At 30.7% G+C, this 18,380-nt stretch overlaps 1 protein-coding gene across 1 annotated transcript in view; it reads right to left on the bottom strand.

Annotated features, from left to right (window-relative positions):
* LOC145329914 (copper-transporting ATPase 1-like) overlaps positions 1 to 5,679 on the bottom strand; it is a 95,783-nt gene extending 90,104 nt beyond the window's left edge. The window contains exons 1-8 of the mRNA XM_080174378.1: positions 5,526 to 5,679; positions 4,572 to 4,630; positions 4,171 to 4,237; positions 3,604 to 3,748; positions 2,215 to 2,340; positions 1,301 to 1,362; positions 954 to 1,071; positions 342 to 484 (exon numbers count right to left, since the gene is read on the bottom strand). Of these exons, the coding sequence (XP_080030504.1) occupies positions 342 to 484; positions 954 to 1,071; positions 1,301 to 1,362; positions 2,215 to 2,340; positions 3,604 to 3,748; positions 4,171 to 4,237; positions 4,572 to 4,630; positions 5,526 to 5,626 (821 nt within the window). The 5' untranslated portion in view covers positions 5,627 to 5,679. The remainder of the gene's footprint in view (positions 1 to 341; positions 485 to 953; positions 1,072 to 1,300; positions 1,363 to 2,214; positions 2,341 to 3,603; positions 3,749 to 4,170; positions 4,238 to 4,571; positions 4,631 to 5,525) is intronic.
* Positions 5,680 to 18,380: the final 12,701 nt, after the last annotated feature.

Raw genomic sequence — 18,380 nt, 5'->3', positions numbered from 1 at the left:
CGACCTTTGTCTGACAGTGATAAATGTTCATGGTAATGAGTTGCGCCTGTAATTCCAAGGGATTAGCTCTTCTTTAACTATTAGTGTCATGTGCCGGGCTTAGCAGCAATAGGTACAATTTTTAACGTCTTTAGTATAACGTGGAGCGATCCATAATAGAACCATACACATCCTTAAATTCGACATTATAAAACATTGATTTCTTTGTGCGTGGCAATAGGTAAATTAGCTTAATTTTTTGTCAATGAAGCTGATATCATACATCTTACAAACCATAATTAGAACAGGCCCAAACCTGTTCAATAACCAACAAAAAATAAAATAAATAAACTCCATTCCTGTCAATTTTAACATATAGAAGATTGTGTTTACTAAATGAGTCAAGGATTATAGAAGAATTCTCCACATTTTCTCCCCCGTCCTTCAGTGTAAATTTGAGCCACGAATAAAGATTCGAGTTGGTTGGGTTTTCAGGTAGGTATGCCTAAAATATGAAAGTGTCGATAAACTTCTTGATAAAAAGAGTATCATCCTTTGTTCTATACAATACCATCGCTCATTCCTTAAGATACTTTAAAAAAATGGAAACATTAATAAAAGCGAAGCTTAACAAATCAGTGAGACAAGAGCTAAACAAAGATTAACATTTACTTATTACCTACTCAACATAATAAGAAAAATTCGTTAATATTACTTCCAAAAAGGATGTTCAATAGAAATGCTTCGCTAATGAAATTATAACTAATAACTGACTTTCTGTAAAATTATTAAGTTGCTTTGCTTTCTTAATTGGTGCAGAATTCATACTGCCAAGTTTAAAATCGAAACGACAATTCCATCATACATATATTGACGATCAGAGCTATTCGTTATAGATGACCCTATTTATAGGAAGACTCACACTTACTACAAAAATTGCCTAGCCGAATGAACGTCCCTCTAAATTAGATCACCTTAAATTTGTTGGGGTTACAGTTAACAATAAGCTCTGGTAAGTTATGCTGGTTGAGTATATTAGAATCAAAGGTTATGGCTGCTTCTCCCTTCTCCAAGCTTACAACTACATCCTGAGCAAAGTTTAATACTCAATAAAATATATTTAAAAGGACAATTATGGACAAAACTATTAGGTAGTTATAATAAGAAAATGAGATTTAATTCTGTAAATTAAAATTATTGATGAATACGTTTGAACATTAACAATGCCAGTTTACATAAGGATTTCATAAAAAATACCCAAAATTATTAAGCCAACTAATGAGAAAACGTGTTTTGTAAATTGATTGAGTATCTTCCCTGAATGCCCTCTTTAGAACTAAGATTTGTCTGGATGTTGTTAACACATGAGTTACACGTCATACCCTAAAATATAAATAGCATTAATCCTTATAATAAAGTAACAGAATGTCTGTCTGTTTGTACTGAAAGATCTCGCTAAACGCTGAACCGATCGGGTTCCCCAACAGGGTAGCTTCTCATAGGTCCTGGGAAGGTTTATAACTATTTCCTGGGGGGTGGGACACCCCACCCCCCCCAAAAAAATTTTTTTTTTTACTTTTTCTTTTAAAATCTAAAATAAGAAATTAGGTTATCAAATTCGACCTTCCCCCCTCCTCATGTGCCCCTAGAGTATTTATAATAACGTAACAGAATGTCTGTCTGTTTGTACTGAAAGATCTTGCTAAACGCTAAACCGATATGGTTCTCCTTTAGAGGGTAGCTTCTCGCAAGTCCAAGGAAGGTTTATAACTATTTTTGGGGAGGATACCACCGTCCACCACCCTCCCAAGAGAAATCGTCCATAGAAAAAAATTCCCTCTACAATTTTTTTTCTTTTTCTTAAGGTACTAATACAAAATAAAAAAAATGGTTTGCCAAACTTAACTTCCCCCTCCTCAAGTGCCCCTGGACGCTAGTATAATATAAAACAAAAGCAAGGAAGGTGTAAATATAGGGAGGGTTGCAATTCTACCAATCAATCAGTGCTTTCCTCTACCCTTTTTTTTTTTTTTTAATTATTTGAAAATTATGGAGGGATGCAGTGCTCGCCAAGGCACTCAATAGTGAAATGGTAAAAACTTTATCGCATTGTCGAAATTTTGGATATTTTTTGGAGAATATTCTGGGTAAAACTGGTTTAAGTAAGATAAAGAAAAAGACAATAAATCAAGATTCATAGTATTAGCCTATTCTGACAATGATTTCTTTCATTACCTGGACTTTGACAATTGAAGTTACAAGACATGGTTCTCTGGCTGTTATAGTTTGGTTGATGAATAGATCCAGGTCTGTTGGTGTCCATATTAAACTGTTGTAAACTATCTCTACGTTATCTTGGTCCTAGATTAAATAAGCAATGTTAAAACAAATCATATTTTGTCCTGGCAACAAAGGACTTACCACCATTAGTCTAAATCATTGCATAAATCTTTGCATCCAAATGAAAATTGAAAGAAAAAGTTCAGAGGGAAGCTAATCATCATTTCCTTCACTAAATTATAATAATTTACAAGAAAAGATCTTAATTCAACGAAAAACGTTTAAGATTCGCCAATTTTATAAAAAGATTTAGTCCGACACATAATGACTGACATATACTTAATTTAAGTATAAACAACCCCCACTAGTGAATGACTAAGAATGACTGGAAATAAATTTTATGTTTTCCATTATCAAAACTAAACAATAGCTAATTTGTCACAAGTTTCACTAAGTGAGATGGATAGAAACATTTTGGGAGACCATTGTGTTAAAAGTTTTTAGGACCAAACAAATATTGAAACACCAGATTATTTAAAGGAAAATAAAAAAAATTTGAAACGAAACATAAAAAAATTAGATTTAAAAGAATTAAATTATTATCAATAGAAATCCTGATTGACAACTGAATACCTAGATACACAAACACATTGTATAAAATTGAAATTTATTTTCTTAAACTTTTCAAAAATGCGCTTTAAGATATAAAACGTATACCTACTATAAATATGTATACTATGGATGGACAGGGAGGAAGGGACAATTGACTGTAAATTACACTGGTACTCAGATTTATAACCGTGTTATTCATCGTATTTGTAGGCTCAAAAACTTTGAGGACTTATATTGAAATTTGTTTAGTTGGTTCAAATGATTGAATTTATGGTTTTTATCTGAAGAATTTAAAAATTTAAAAATTTAAAGTTTTAATATTTTCATTTTTTCTATTTGTTTCAACTAGCGGCTACGCCCCTAGAGGCCTCTAGGGGCACTTGAGGCGGAGAGAGTCGAATTCAATAACCCAATTTCCTTTTTTAGATTTTAAAAGAAATTTTTTATTTTTTTTTTTTGGGGGGGGGGGGGGGGGTGGTGCCCCCTCATCATTTTTAATTTTAGTGTAAAAAATATGGAAAAAAAAATTTCGGGGGGGGGGGTATTTTTCATTTTTTGGGGGGATTGGGGGTTTCCCACCCCCCAAAAAAATAGTTATAAAACTTTCCGGGACCTATGAGAAGCTACCCTGTTAAGGAGAACCCGATCGGTTCAGCGGTTAGCGAGATCCTTCGGTACAAACAACACACAGACAGACAGACAAACATCCTGCTATTTTAGTATAAGGATTACCTTTTGTATTAAAGAGTGAATGCCAATCATATCCTCGATATCTTTTTGAATCCTTAGATTCCAGTCTGTACTACTGAAATCAGCTGATCTTAAAACCGGTTCCACCATGACAGTTGCTGTGAACTTGCCGTTTACAAGTTTCTGATAAGAAATGTTTGTCATTTTCATGTTAATAAGAATATAAAAGGTTGAGACCGAAATAAGGTTACTCTGAAAAGCATAAGTACTTAATTTTTTTGGGGGGTTGGGGGTGTCCCACCCCCCAAGAAGATAGTTATAAACCTTCCCGGGATCTATATGAAGCTACCCTGTTAAGGAGAACCCGATCGGTTCAGCGGTTTGCGAAATCCTACGGTACAGACACACAAACAAACAGACATCCTGTTACTTTAGTATAAGGATTGAAGAGTTAGGATTTTCATACAATATGGTTAAGAGCTCAAATGTTCGGGTGTCAGTTTTTTTTTAAAACTTATTATCCCCATTATCGACAAAGATAAGCAGGCAGGTAAGTAGTATGTTTCCAATAATGAAAAAGAGACAAAATAATGTCAAACATTTTCCTGAATATCTTGAATCATGGTGTCCAAACTAACTCTTGCTGGTTCAAATTCAGCCGCTGCTGTGCTTAATTCTAAACAAATAAAAATATTAGTGCTTTCCATCAAAATTTTGTTTCAAAAATTTAAAAAAGAAGGGCTAGGTTTTTCCACATATGCCTATCCCTTGCGGGACCTATATCCGCGGTGACCTAACCCTGCGGGGCTACCCAGTAAATCAGTATAACCAAATATATCCTGACCTAAAGCAGAAAACTAACGAAAAACTACCCCCTCCCAACCATATTTTCAGTTATTTTAAACTTAGGAAAATTTATGTATTGGTGTAGAAAGATACAAAACATTGATTAGGATCATAATAAAGTCAAACATTATGCCAATGTCAAAAGAGCATAAAATAAAACTTACCTTTCGAAACCTTAACTTGAGTAACCCCTGGTAATTCTGTCAAACATTCTGTTATTAACCTATACAAAAAAGATAAAAGCATCCAAAAGTTTTAAGCATGAACAAGGACGGATAAAGCGCGTTATACAGTAGATACAAAAATTTAATTTATAACTTTATCTCTAACTAGCGGCTACGCCCCTAGAGGCCTCTAGTGGCACTTTAAATGTTTTTGTTTGTTAAAGTTTACGATAATTCTTTATGTTACGGATACCTCTTAATGTTACGTTGAAGTCTCCCAGATTTTAAGAAAATTTTAAATTTTTTTGTCATTTCTTTTGGGAGGGTGGTAGTACCCTCCCCCAAAATAGTTAAAAACCTTCCCAGGACATATGAGAATCTACCCTGTTAAGGAGAACCCGATCGGTTCAGCGGTTAGCGAGATCCTTCGCTACAAACAAACAGACAAACAGACAGACAAACAAACAGACAGACAGACAGACATCGTTCTACTTTGTATTATAGATAGCAGCGAAAAAATTCGATTATTTATAAAATTTAACGAAGATCAACAAAAACAGAATGACTGAACTTTTAATATTATGTAAAAACGTTATCAATTACCTAGCTGAAATACAAGATATTTATTAATATTGACATAGTATTGTTTTAAGCTTGATAATAGAGAAGCTTCATTTCATAATGGTCTTAATCACCTTATGAATCATCTTTCTCAAAAATCATGGTAACATGAAAGCTGCATCACTCACAAAATTACGTAATAAAGTACAAATTATAAAATGTTAACACTTTTGAAAACAACCCCTCGCCCTTCCCCCACTCTTTAAAATAGGTCCGTGCTACGTTTTCTACAATGACACAATTCGAAACTAATAATAGATAAGTTTCGCTAACAAAAATGAAGAAATGTCATGAAGAATTTCAATGAGAAGATTATTATGAAAATTAACCCACCTGACACATTTCATACAGGTGATGCCAGTAATCTGAAAGACGGCCTCTTTCTTCATGTGCCTCCCACCTCCATCTCTTAACTCCTCCATCCTCGCCTCCATTTTTTAAAAAGGGTCACAAAAGGTGACCTATAACTTACTAATACACTTCTTTTTTTTCTGAAAAAAATTAAATAATTTTAAATAACAAAAACTCAGAGATCTAAAAGGATAAGATATCTTCTTATCCATTATAATACAAAAAATTACCCCTTCTGTGAATTACAATTAGTGGTTGAAACATTCGGAAACTCAACTTAATGAATTATCCAATCTAAATTAAATAAAAGTCTCCAAAGTTGTTAAGCCAACGAATAAGAAACGTTACAATAATAAACTTGTGGACTAGTGTATTTAACAACCCAATGCCCCCTCCCTCCCAAACAAAAACTATTATAGGTATAGTAGCGCAGCAATCTCATGGTTTTAACATCTTGGATAAAAAAGAACAGTTAACTATTAGGTATATTCTAATATAGTTAATTTTTAGAAAAACTTGGAAAAGTGTATGTATAAGTTCAAAATCTTATTTCAAATAAAACAAGACAATTGACAAAACAAGATTTAACTAAAAATTCTATTAAGATTAGAACGTATTGTTTTCAATAGATAATGTTATTAAAAGGATAACGTTGAACTAAATAGGGTTTAGACTAATTGGAAATGTATTAGAAGAAAACAAGGAGCATTTGATATCATTCTAGGAATAGGATAAAATCTTTTTCAAAAAATTTCTTTTTAAAAGCGAAGCTTTTCTATAATTATGGTCGGTCCTTCCGTACGTCCGGAACGGTTAGCTCTTTTTGTTAATTTAGACATTTTAGAATTGTTCTATTGATTTAAAACTTTGTATGTTAATTCCTATAATAGCTAGGTATGATTTGAAAGCGTAGCAACTCTATAATCGATAACAGAAAGTCAGTACGTCCATTAAAAACATTTATCCTATTCATTTGATTTTTGGAATACTGATTTTTAAAACAACAAGGTACATGTATAAATGAGTTATCTCTATAATCAAGTCCTATAAGTAAATATGTAAGTATTTCCATAAACAAAATCCTGTATTTAAGCACTACTGCAACAAATACTTACAATTTTGTTCAGACTTAATTCATCATATATTATTCAAAAAGAACTAATATGAAATGCTAAAATATTCATACAAAAATAAAGTTACCTACAGCAATAGGATTTTATTTTGTATGCCCTCTTGAACACATTTTAATGACTGTGTTTATAAATGTAACTAAATCATGAAATCTCAACAATCAACATCCTGTCTATTCAAAGTAGATAAATAAAGAATTTTAATATTTCTATTTGAGGACTATATTATATTAATAACAGCTGTGCCACACCAAAAATAAAAATCCACAGGGATAAGTCAATATGAGACAAAGTCAAATTCTTTAAATTTTTTTTTTTATGTTTTAATTAAATTGTGATTAACTGTTTAAACTATGCAACCAATAATTTTACTCTACAATAGGTGTAGGTATAGTAATTTTGCTTACAAAACTGGTTTTAATCTTATATTTTAATAGGTATTTAAAATCCGAAAAACATTTTTGTAATATTGCACATACATAAATAGGTTTCCAAATCATTCTGACAATATAGTGATCACATGGCAAAATTTGTAATTCTACCTTCTATATCCGAAGGGGGGGAAAGCAAAATTTCAAGTTTGGCCATGAGATCGCTCAATGCAAGAATATTTTAAAAAGTTATTTATCGTATTGTATTATAGACAGCTTTCCGCGCTTATTAAAATGAAAAAATATTAGATTTTAATAAATTTTATTAGCCACGGGTTTTGAAGCCATCCTGGAAAACCCAATTCCAGTATGGTCAATTTTGAGAAAATACGATAAATAACATTTCTCTTTTTATTTTATTTTTTAATGAATTTAGATGTACGAAATATCTACATTATATTATTACCTTCAAATATGAATACATTTGTATATTAAAAACTTAGCTTATGACGTGCGTGTATACAAACATTTAGATATTATTTATGGCAAAATAATAGATTTTTTAAAACAGAGACAGTCAATGAATCTTCCCCAAAAATTGTTGCGCTATTTGTAATCTTAAAATTGCTAGAGGTTAGTTTGGACCATATATATATTCTCATATTAGGGGGATGTTCTATGACTGCAACTCTAAATTGAGACATAACGAAGGATAGTTAGCCACTACTTCCGCATACTATCATATCGAAAGTTTTTTGATATAAATCAGAGACAAGTATGAGCAAAATCTTAGGGGATGATTGATGATGACAGTAAAGCACAAGGAAAGGGTATACGACAGTAGCAATAATTTGCGGTTATGGTGATTTGATATGATACATTTAGTGAAAGTGATAACTCACCTACAGAACTATAACCTTTCCCCACAAAATTAATTCTGTTTGGATTTCTGCTACTCAAAATTAGTTGTACAGTAAAACAGGCCTTAGAACAATACTTTTAAGATCAAATAGTATTGTAATTCGATTTTTTTATTCTAACACCATGGTCCTTAAAGGCATTAAATGTATTAAAGAATACTAACAGTACACTGTATAGAACATATGTTTTAAACAAAACAAATAACCTATTATTCATATTTACAAAACTGTAGGTAATAAGTTTAAATAAATAACACTTTTTTTCCTTTACAAATCTGTAATTGATGTAAAAAATAGTATAACAAGAATGATAATCTGCATAAAACAAGCAGTAATAAAAAGAAACTTAATATAGATATATGTCATTTTACTACCAAAAGACAAAAGGTTTTATAATGATAGGATTATTTTAACTGGTTATCTTGAATTTGAACTAGGTAAGAAAGAACATATGCACTCATGACAGAGAAAGACTTTGCTAATTAAAATATGATGTACTACTAAAACATTGTTTTAATGTTGTGCACATTTAATAAAACTGAATGCGCTAAATTAAAACTTGAATTTAAAGATTTTTCAAAGTACACTACACTGTAAATTAACTATGTCCGTTTTACTGTTCATACATGTTAATTTATACCTAAAACTTAAATTTGCTTTAATTTTATAAATATTTTTTATTTACAAAATGAAACAATTTACTGAATTTTAATTAGAGAAATTTTCCAAAATTCAAGATCATTTCCCTTGTTTATATTGCTTACATATTTATTAATATTTGTATGTTAACAAGGATGACAACATCCATAAAAGCGAAGCACTGAAACGGTAGGACAAACGGACATTAACACTTGTATAGTGTCAGAACTGAATAATCATAATATAAATGTATAAGAGTCAAAGCAAAATTGTAAGTAAATTTGTTGAAAAACTGCTTGATTCAGGATAATGTTTATGGACATACTTACATTTTTAGGACTTTATTATAGAGTTGCTTCGCTGATTACATTATACTTTGTTGTCCCAGGAATCAATATACCAAAAATCAGATCAATCGGATGATTAGATCACATAAAAATTTGTTGTTAAAAAAAGTAAAAAAAATCAACATGTTTAAAATGGACGTACGGACATTTTGGTGATGATTATAGAGTTGCTACGCTTTCTAAATCGTACCTAACTATTAAAGGAATCACCATGCAAAATTTGAAATCGATAGGACAATTCTAACATGCCTAAATTAACGAAAAAAAGCTATCCGTTACGGACGTACGCACGGACCGACCCTAATTATAGAAAAGCTTCGCTTTTAAAAATATAACTGGAGGATTACTTGTTTCCTTACAAAAAAAAATAGTACTTCCCTAACTTCTTTTAAGATCATGTTTTTGTTAATCTTAAAAAATGAGGTTTATTTTTTTAAAATAAATAGAAAGTTTTTTAGGAAAGGGGCAATTTAAGATTATATTCAAACTGAAACATTAGTGGTTTATAATCTCAGTAATAGGTTAAAGTACTTTGAATGTAGTCAATGAAACAAAATTAATTCAAATTCAAGAAGCATTATTACAAAGCTAATGCTACGAATTTGAATTATTGCTTTAAAATTCTTACGAGTACAATTTTGAGTGCATCCATAAGAGCGAAGCTTAAAAATTCGGACAAACTGACAAACCTTCATTAACCAACTTAGTGACAGAGCTTTACTTTTGAAGTAAGTTCAAAATGGACAAAAAATCGCTAAATATACAGAATGAAAAATATTAATGCACTTTCTTTCGAAGACTTAGCATATAACATAGTGCTTTATCGCACTAAGAATCAAAATTCCAAAATCACGTTAATAGTATTAATATCATTTGCCTAAAATTACACAATTAAAATCTATCTGGTGGTTATGATTAAAGAGTTTCTACGCTTTAAAAAAGCATCTCAATGTTACAAAATTTTCATGTGAGGCTTAAGTTTGATAGAACGATTAAAATGAGCATAAACTAACGATCATAGCTATCCATTGGAGTAAAAAAAATAATTAAATAACAAAAACAAGGATGACAACATCCATAAGTAGCGAAGCACAAAATTGTGGATGGGAATACGTAGAAGTAGATTTAAAGTTTATTTATTAAAATCAATAATAGATTTATTGGAGAAAATAAACATGAAACCTTGTTTTATTTTGTATGATGAAGATGGTTAAAGTAAATTACATACTAGATGCACATAACAATGGGAAAAAATATTTTGAAACTGTTAATGCAAAAAAGTTTTAAAATTGGACCAAAAATGCCAAAGATATGGGGAAATATATCAACATATAAAAATAGCCAAAAACCTGCCGCCATTGTTTCTTTTCTTAAAACGCCAGAAATTTAATTTTAATATCTTTAACTGAAAAATTTATGAAAATTGGACTATAAACACCAAAGATATGGGTAAAAATGTGAAAAATATAAAAATAGCCAAAAACCTGCAAAAAGGCAGTCTGACCGTCATTGTTGTTTTCTTCAAATGACGGGAAATTTGTTTTGATAACTTTAACTGAAAAAATTTTGAAAATCGGACCATAAACACCAAAGATATGAGGAAAATATAAAAAATAGCCTAAAACCTGCAAAAAGGCAGTCTGACTGTCATTGTTGTTTTCTTCAAACGACAGGAAATTTAATTTTGATATCTTTAACTGAAAAAATTTCGAAAATCGGACCATAAACACCAAAGATATGGGGGGAAATGTGAAAAATATAAAAATAGCCAAAAACCTGCAAAAAGGCAGTCTGACCGTCATTGTTGTTTTCTTCAAATGACGGGAAATTTGTTATGATAACTTTAACTGAAAAAATTTCGAAAATCGGACCATAAACACCAAAGATATGAGGAAAATTTGAAAAATATAAAAGATAGCCTAAAACCTGCTAAAAAGCAGTCCGACCACCATAGATGTTTTATAGTTAATTGTGCTCCTAAATGATGGGAATGTTGTCAAAAAATTTCAGCTCTCTATCTTTTATAGGAGCCGAGAAAATCACGTTTCCCCCAATTCATTAATTACGGACGGACGGACGGACGGACGGACAGACGGACGGACAGACGGACGGACAGACGGACAGACGGACGGACATTGTGAATTATAGAGTAGCTTCGCTACTAAATATAACACATGAAGTTTATCACATTAGATTATATACTAATGACTAATCAAATGAGATAAAACTACATTGCAATTATTTCATAAGAGGGTCAAAATGTCAAAGAAACAAAATATATGTATATGTACATGTAGTTTTAGAAGCGAAGTTGCTCTAACTTGCTTTGATACTTATGGTCGTTGTTATAAAAATATACATAATATTTAAGAAAATTCAATGAGAGGCTACTTTAGTGAAAGTCATATTTATTAATTAAAACTTTCAGAAGAAAATATTGTCCTAAAAATCCTTATATTAATAAAAAACAGCAATATTAAAAAAATAACAAACCGAGAAGATAAGAAAAAATGTACATGCATTTTACGCTGTGTTTTCTAACATTCTTTCCATATACCTAATACATAGACAATCTTATCGTTTTTTATAACTACCTTAAATTACCTATCGAAGCTACTCTAAATCTAGGTCCGTAATAACCGAGTCAATTAGCAAAATTATAAGTTGATTATTTCAAACAAGCTTGCTACTTGAATGCGTTTTTGGCGGCTTCTGTTTTTAGTTAGATAGCTGTACCCTTTAAAATTTTTTGAAGCGGCTAAATCAATTTGTCAGGATTTATATATTTCTCCAGAGAGTTGAAAATATTAAAAGGCAAAAAGTACCTTTCGATACAAACAAAATTATTAAAGGAAAACAAGGATGACAACATTCATTCATTGCGAAGTAAAAACAGACGAAGTGAGCTTATTAGCTCTGTTAAGAAGTTGCCATAAAAAGATAGAAGGATATGATAAGTAATAGAAAATTGCGAAACTTTCATATTAAATGAATATTTACGTCTTTTGTGTAGCATAACAGAGACAGACGGACAAATTATATACACTAGATGCTCTTAAGTATTGGGTAATTTCACCCAAAAAATAAAACAGATTATTTAAAATAAGGAACCAATGGCGTTATCGACCGACGGACGGACAGGCAAACTTAATTATAGAGTTCTTCGCTGCTAAAAATATGTTGAAGAACACTTACCAAACTTTACAATAAGAGAGTTCAATAATTCTACAATTAATGTAACTTTTATTTATTTAACAGTGCCAACTAAACAAATTTAGAACTATTATGTGACATCTAAAATCTTGTAATATGAAACCTTTATATTTAATTCTAGTTGTAATATAATATTTATTTTAATACTAATTATTAGTTTTTAATTACAACAGTTCTTAGATTATTTATACAATAGAAATATAAGAATAGATTATAGAAGCATATTCTGAACCCTTTTTTCGTCAAATCTAAGAAGGAACATTTCTAGCAGACAAAAGTATTATTTACTTTCGACTTAAGCTGATGTGGATTCTTAAAAAATTATAGACTCTCTACTTGATAGTGAGGCAAAATTATTTTTGTGAAAAATCAGCCAAAAGCACATTTAAAATCCTATCTCCTAAATTTTGACCGATTGGTGAAAACTTTCAATGTATAATAGGGGAAAGCGTTCCTCATTTGATAAATGTTAAAGGGAAAAATATTATTATAGCATTATTAAAGTCATTAACATAATTTTTTAAGGGGTTGGGGGGTCTATTTTTGGGAAGCTTGAAGAAGCTTATAAAACACCAGATGATAAAATCCTTGAAAAGCAAAACCGTATCAGTTCAACGGGCAGCAAGACTTTCAGACAAACAATATAATCTTCATTGAAAAGCTTAGTTCTTTTTTTTACATATATATAAAATATTGATCAATGGGAGCAAAGAGAGATTTTTAAGGCAAAAATTACCTGTTCCATTTCACTTTATATATGATGTAAAGAAATGGATAAACTCCGTATGTAAAAATGTTTCGCTTATATTTTTTTTCGGTCCCGTGAGTTAATTACATTGTCGTAGGGATCGCCATAATACAAATATTTTTCGTCCAGGGAAAATTTACAAGTTTAGAGATATTTTGGAGGGGGGTAGCACCACTCTCCAAAGAGAAATCGCCCTTAAAAACAATGAATCCCTCTCCCAATAATTTTTTTTTAAAATTACAATTGATATAGAACATAGGTGAGTCGATTGACTTAAGAGCGGTATATAGGGGCGTGGCCGATAGTTGATTAAATAAGGCAGAGAGATTTTAAATGATCTCGCTAATCGCTAAACCGATATGAGTTTCCTGTACAAGTGGAGCTTCTTTTTAGGCCCAGTGAAGGTTTATAACTTTATATGGGGTGGAGAGTTACACAAACCTCTGAACCGACAATGTTTTTTAAGAAATCATTACAAAGGAACGGATATGGTTAATTTTAGACTATTTTGTCTCTAAATTGAAATTTTTTGATGACATATGTCATTTAATTAACTAACGAAATTTATGTTAATCAATAACATCTTTAAACGTACGTATAAGTCATTGTAATCTATAAACTTATAAATCAATTAAAATATTAAAATTTAAGTAAAATAAACACATTAACTGCCTGGTAACTTAATTAAGTCACATATTTGAAAGAAATATAAATGTAATCCAACTTAATGAAAAAATAATTTTAGCTAGTGAAATTTTATACATAAAAAAATAATATTCTATCATAACTAAAATTATAGCTTTTTACGTCATTTCGATTTTATGCAAACTCACACGAGAAAAATAATTATTTTTATCATTTCTACAAAGTTGTCCTTGTTTCTGTCATAAAATGAATTTTTGTTTTGAGAAAGTTGACGAAATTGACGTCCTGAGCGAGGTATGCCGCGTAACATTTTTTATTATGACATGTAATATTCGGTATCTAGGTAATAAGGAATTTAGTAGGAGTAACAGGTGAATTTGTATAAAAACGCACTCAAGAGAGAGAGGGGGGGGGGGGGTGTTTATTTTGACGATCCTTTTATTAATTTAGTTTTTCTATGGTTTGTTTCTCTTGGGGTGGTTTTGTAAAAATATCCAACCCAAAAATAATATAGATCTTCCCAGGACCAATGAGAAGCTTTCCTGTAAAGGAGAACTAACTGAGTTCAGTACTTGACAAGATCCTTCGGTATTGAAAGAGAGGGATAGAGATCCTGTCACTTTATATAAGGATAACTAATCTTTTTTAATGTTAGGGTATCTTTTATGGCAATTTTTCACCAAAAAGGTGAAGGGTGACTGAGGGGCATTTATATTTTTTAAGGAGGTGGGGCATTTTTGAACATTTAATAGGATGGGGACCAATTGTAGGGGGGGAGGGAAGCCTAAAAGACTTCTTTAAATGAACACTAAATCGTCCCGCCCTGGAAAAATTTTGTTAAAATTTTGGACCCCAGCCAAAATATGGTTGAAAATGAACCATGCACAATATTTTTTCTGTAATGCAAAAATTGCGACCACACAATCACTGCAAAGCTTTTAAATTCTGCAAAACGACCTGTTTCTAAAGCTTTTAAAGATTTTTACATAATTTCAATTCTAGTGTGTTGATATAAACCTGAAATCTATTCAAAAAAATGGGGGCATTCTTAATTATAACACATGAATGTGTATCAAGTGATCTTCTTAAGCCAAATTGCATACAATATAATAGGATTGGGCCAGATAATTCTTTGGCCAGATACCAGATATCCAACTGATTTATAATGCTGGATATGCAGTAACTGGCCAGATATCTGGCAAATATCCTGTTATTCAGCCGGATATCCGGTAATTTGCCAGATACTGAATATCTGGCATGAGAAATCAGCTGGAGCATTTGTTTTATTGTGGAAGTCTTCCAAAAGTCACAGCAGTGTATTTCTTTAAGGGTTCCTTTAAAGACATTTATCAACTTAAATCAATATAGAAGCTAAAAAAAAGATTAAAGATACCCTGAAAATGTAGACATATCACACATTCTCAAATTCAAATCATAATAACCATACATAGCACCATTATAGTTGTTGAGTTAAACTGACTCCAATCAAGTTTAGGGTAGCCCCATAGAGTTTGAGACCCTTCAAGGACTAGGATAGTCTGCAGGATCACAGTTTAGGCCCATGTAAGCACCCTCCGTAGAGATAGGGCAAAAGAACCACCCTCCCCCTTTATTTGATTTGGATACCCATTTAGAATTATGACTTTAAATAGGTGTCTAGATCTATTACAGGGATAGCTTAATTTTACGTATGGCAAGGGGGTGTAATTTGACAGAACAGGGGTCACTTTCACTCCACAAATACAGGGATATTGGGATTTGACATTGGATCTAAAATTAATTTTCTTGGCTGTCTTAGACTTTTGGCACTGGAACTAATTAACTTTGCTTATTTTGGCTAATTTTAAAAACTTTGGGGACTAGCACACAGAATGCTGCTGAATTTGTTCTGATCCTGGCAGACAAAAATCAAACAAATAATCAATACAATTTCTAGCAGACAAGAAAATTCGTATTGAGCTAAATTATTTTGGCTGGTTCTAACAATTATTTCTTTTTAAAAATATAATTTCATTGATAGAAACTCCTCTGTGATATTTGTCATTCTAAAAACCCTCAAAAAATTTAAGTTTTTCTTGTATTTTGGCAGTCTATAGAAAAGGACTAGGGATGAACTGAACAAGTTTGACGTATGATTTTTATAGTAATTAACTACAGAACTTTTACTTCATGTTGATGTTTTAGTAACATAATTTTCAAATAAATGCTTTTATTCTTAAATCACTTTCTCTTACTTGAGTTTTCTAAATTCAAGAATCGTTGCAATTACTATTTTCTTTAAATCTGTTACATCACCAAATATAAACCTCTCTATAAAACAGAAGCTCTATGTGTTATACCTATCCAGGAAATCAGAGGTTATAATATTAAAATAGACACCTGATAATTCATCTATCAAACTATGTATATATTTCAGCAAGATATACACACAAACCTACCACACCATCACACAAAGATGATACGGCCATACCATGTTGAAAGTACCAGTTCTCGTCTGATATGACCAACAAAACTATAAATACAGAACAACCAAACTTGTATATAAAAAAATTGCTTTTATAAATAATATTTTTGTTGTAAATAAGAAAAAGAATTAATATATAACGAGATTTTTTATAATATATGTTAGATGTAAATATTGAATTTTTATATAATGTTTGTAATTGTAAATATTGCTGGAAACAAGGAATACCATACTAATATTCACTAAAACCAATGGTTTGAGCAAGGCAGTCAAGAAGCGAGAGTGAACTAGTGTAGTGGTGTTCCATTCCTTATCCTAACAATAAAATTTTAAATATCTTGTGATTGGAAGCAATTCCAAAGGTCACTGAGTACTGTACATGTTGCAAAAATAAATAGTTGAAAATTTCCAGAATAGATCCTTTAATTTTATTTATCTCTTTGATATTTTTTACTTTTCTTAAATTTCCCCTCTGAGGTTGTTTGAATCATACATTTTAAAAGGTCTTCGTAAAAATAATTAAGAAATCTAAAAAACTAAAGAAATAAGTAAAATCTCTAGATAATCATTTTTCCTTTCTTTTTAACATTAAATAGGCAAAGTACATAACAAAAATTTTTAAACCCCAAAACTTTTTTTAGTCCCCCACAAATCTTCTGGATAAATCTGGTTTTCAGGGCCTTTCAGCAAAAACACTGATATTGAATTAATTGTTCATTGTCCCTTACCTGTATCCCTGGCCTAATATAAGTTTTAATTTCTATAGCTTGAAACATATAACCCCGTTTTCATAAAATAAATTGACATCGGTTAGCAGCTTAGACATAAGTTAAGGGTGCTGTTAAGTGTTTCATAGACCAAACTGAAGTAAATTTAACTGATCATGATAACCGATGTGTGACGTCATAACATAAGTTAAAGCTAAACCAATGTTCACATCAGTTAAGACTTAACCGAAGGTGATAAAAACAGCTTAACCAAAGCCAGCTGTCGAAATTCGTACGGGGCATTTGTACTTCAGAAGAAAAAAATAAAAACAAATACGAAATGGGGTGGCTTTAATTTTGTAAATTAGCAAACAGCTACGATGATTTTGTAGATTTAAAAATAAAATTTTTTTAAGGAAGAAAATTTTTTTTTGTCACATTACAAACCATACCATAACAAAGCTGTCCAATAAATATAATTAATTCTAAACATTAAAAATTACTTATTAAAAGACTGCGGTCGCGCACAGCCCCCTGCCCCCACACAAAAAAATAAATTTTGAAAAATTCAGCATTTGCCTATTTTGAAGATCTTAATTGACAAGGGATTTTTAAAAAATTGTTTTATCATACTAATATTATATGTATTTAACCTAAATTAAAAATTTCTTCTTTGTACTTTTTCTTCATTTTCTATGCTCTTTGCATCTTTTCATTACTTATACCATTAATAAAATAAACACCAAGATGTATTAGGTTTTTTTTTATAAGACGACATTTGTCACAAATAGGCCTTTTATGCTAATTTAAATGAATTTTAGTACGGCAACCCTGCCTTTCATCGGTTAACTGCGACAGCTTATAACCCATGTTAAAAATGACGCATTTTCCACATCAGTTTATTTATGAAACCATTGTAAAACTTTTGCGTACTTTATGATTGGTAACTGAACTGAGAACAGTAACCTAACCACACTTATTTTAGATCAGTTAGCTGCTTGTTTAAGAAAACGGGCTATACTTATTATACAGCTTCAAAGTGGTAGTTTACTAAAATGAAGAGAAGTATCTAGATAGCGAAAATTACAGAATAAGTCATCTGACTGAAAAGAGTACACTCACAAGTACACACACACACACACACACACTCTCACACATATAACACCCTCGATATTAGGATGGGCTCTCTGCACAGCTCTTGTGACTTAAAAACAATTTTGACAAAAATATCTTTTTATAGTTAAAATATACACAGTTTTTTTCATTTTAGTGAAGTAAAATGATTGATTTATAAATTAGTTATTTTATATATATGTAATATATCATATTGAGAGAATTATTCCTATATATTCTTTTTAAAAACATAGGTATATAAACTATTCTGAATTTTTAAAAAATATTATATATGCTTTTTATCTTATTACTACTTTACTACCTAACTACTATTTTAATAAATTAAGTTTAAATTTTTATTACATACTTTTAAACGACTATTGGCTCTTTATATAATGGAATCCGAAACGGAAAGATCGAGAAAATTCTGGTTTTATTGTCCTAACAAAAATTTAATGACTAATTGTTAAATTTTGCACATTAATATTTATTTGTTTTGTCATATAGTACTTTACTTTGTTTTACTTAATCCAGTTTTAA

Source organism: Acartia tonsa, chromosome 10 (assembly GCF_053477335.1).
Source record: "Acartia tonsa isolate MP-2025a chromosome 10, ASM5347733v1, whole genome shotgun sequence".
Taxonomy (NCBI): Eukaryota; Metazoa; Arthropoda; class Copepoda; order Calanoida; family Acartiidae; genus Acartia; species Acartia tonsa.
The sequence above is the reverse complement of the archived record's forward strand: the minus strand, read 5'-3'. Positions and strand labels throughout refer to the sequence as shown.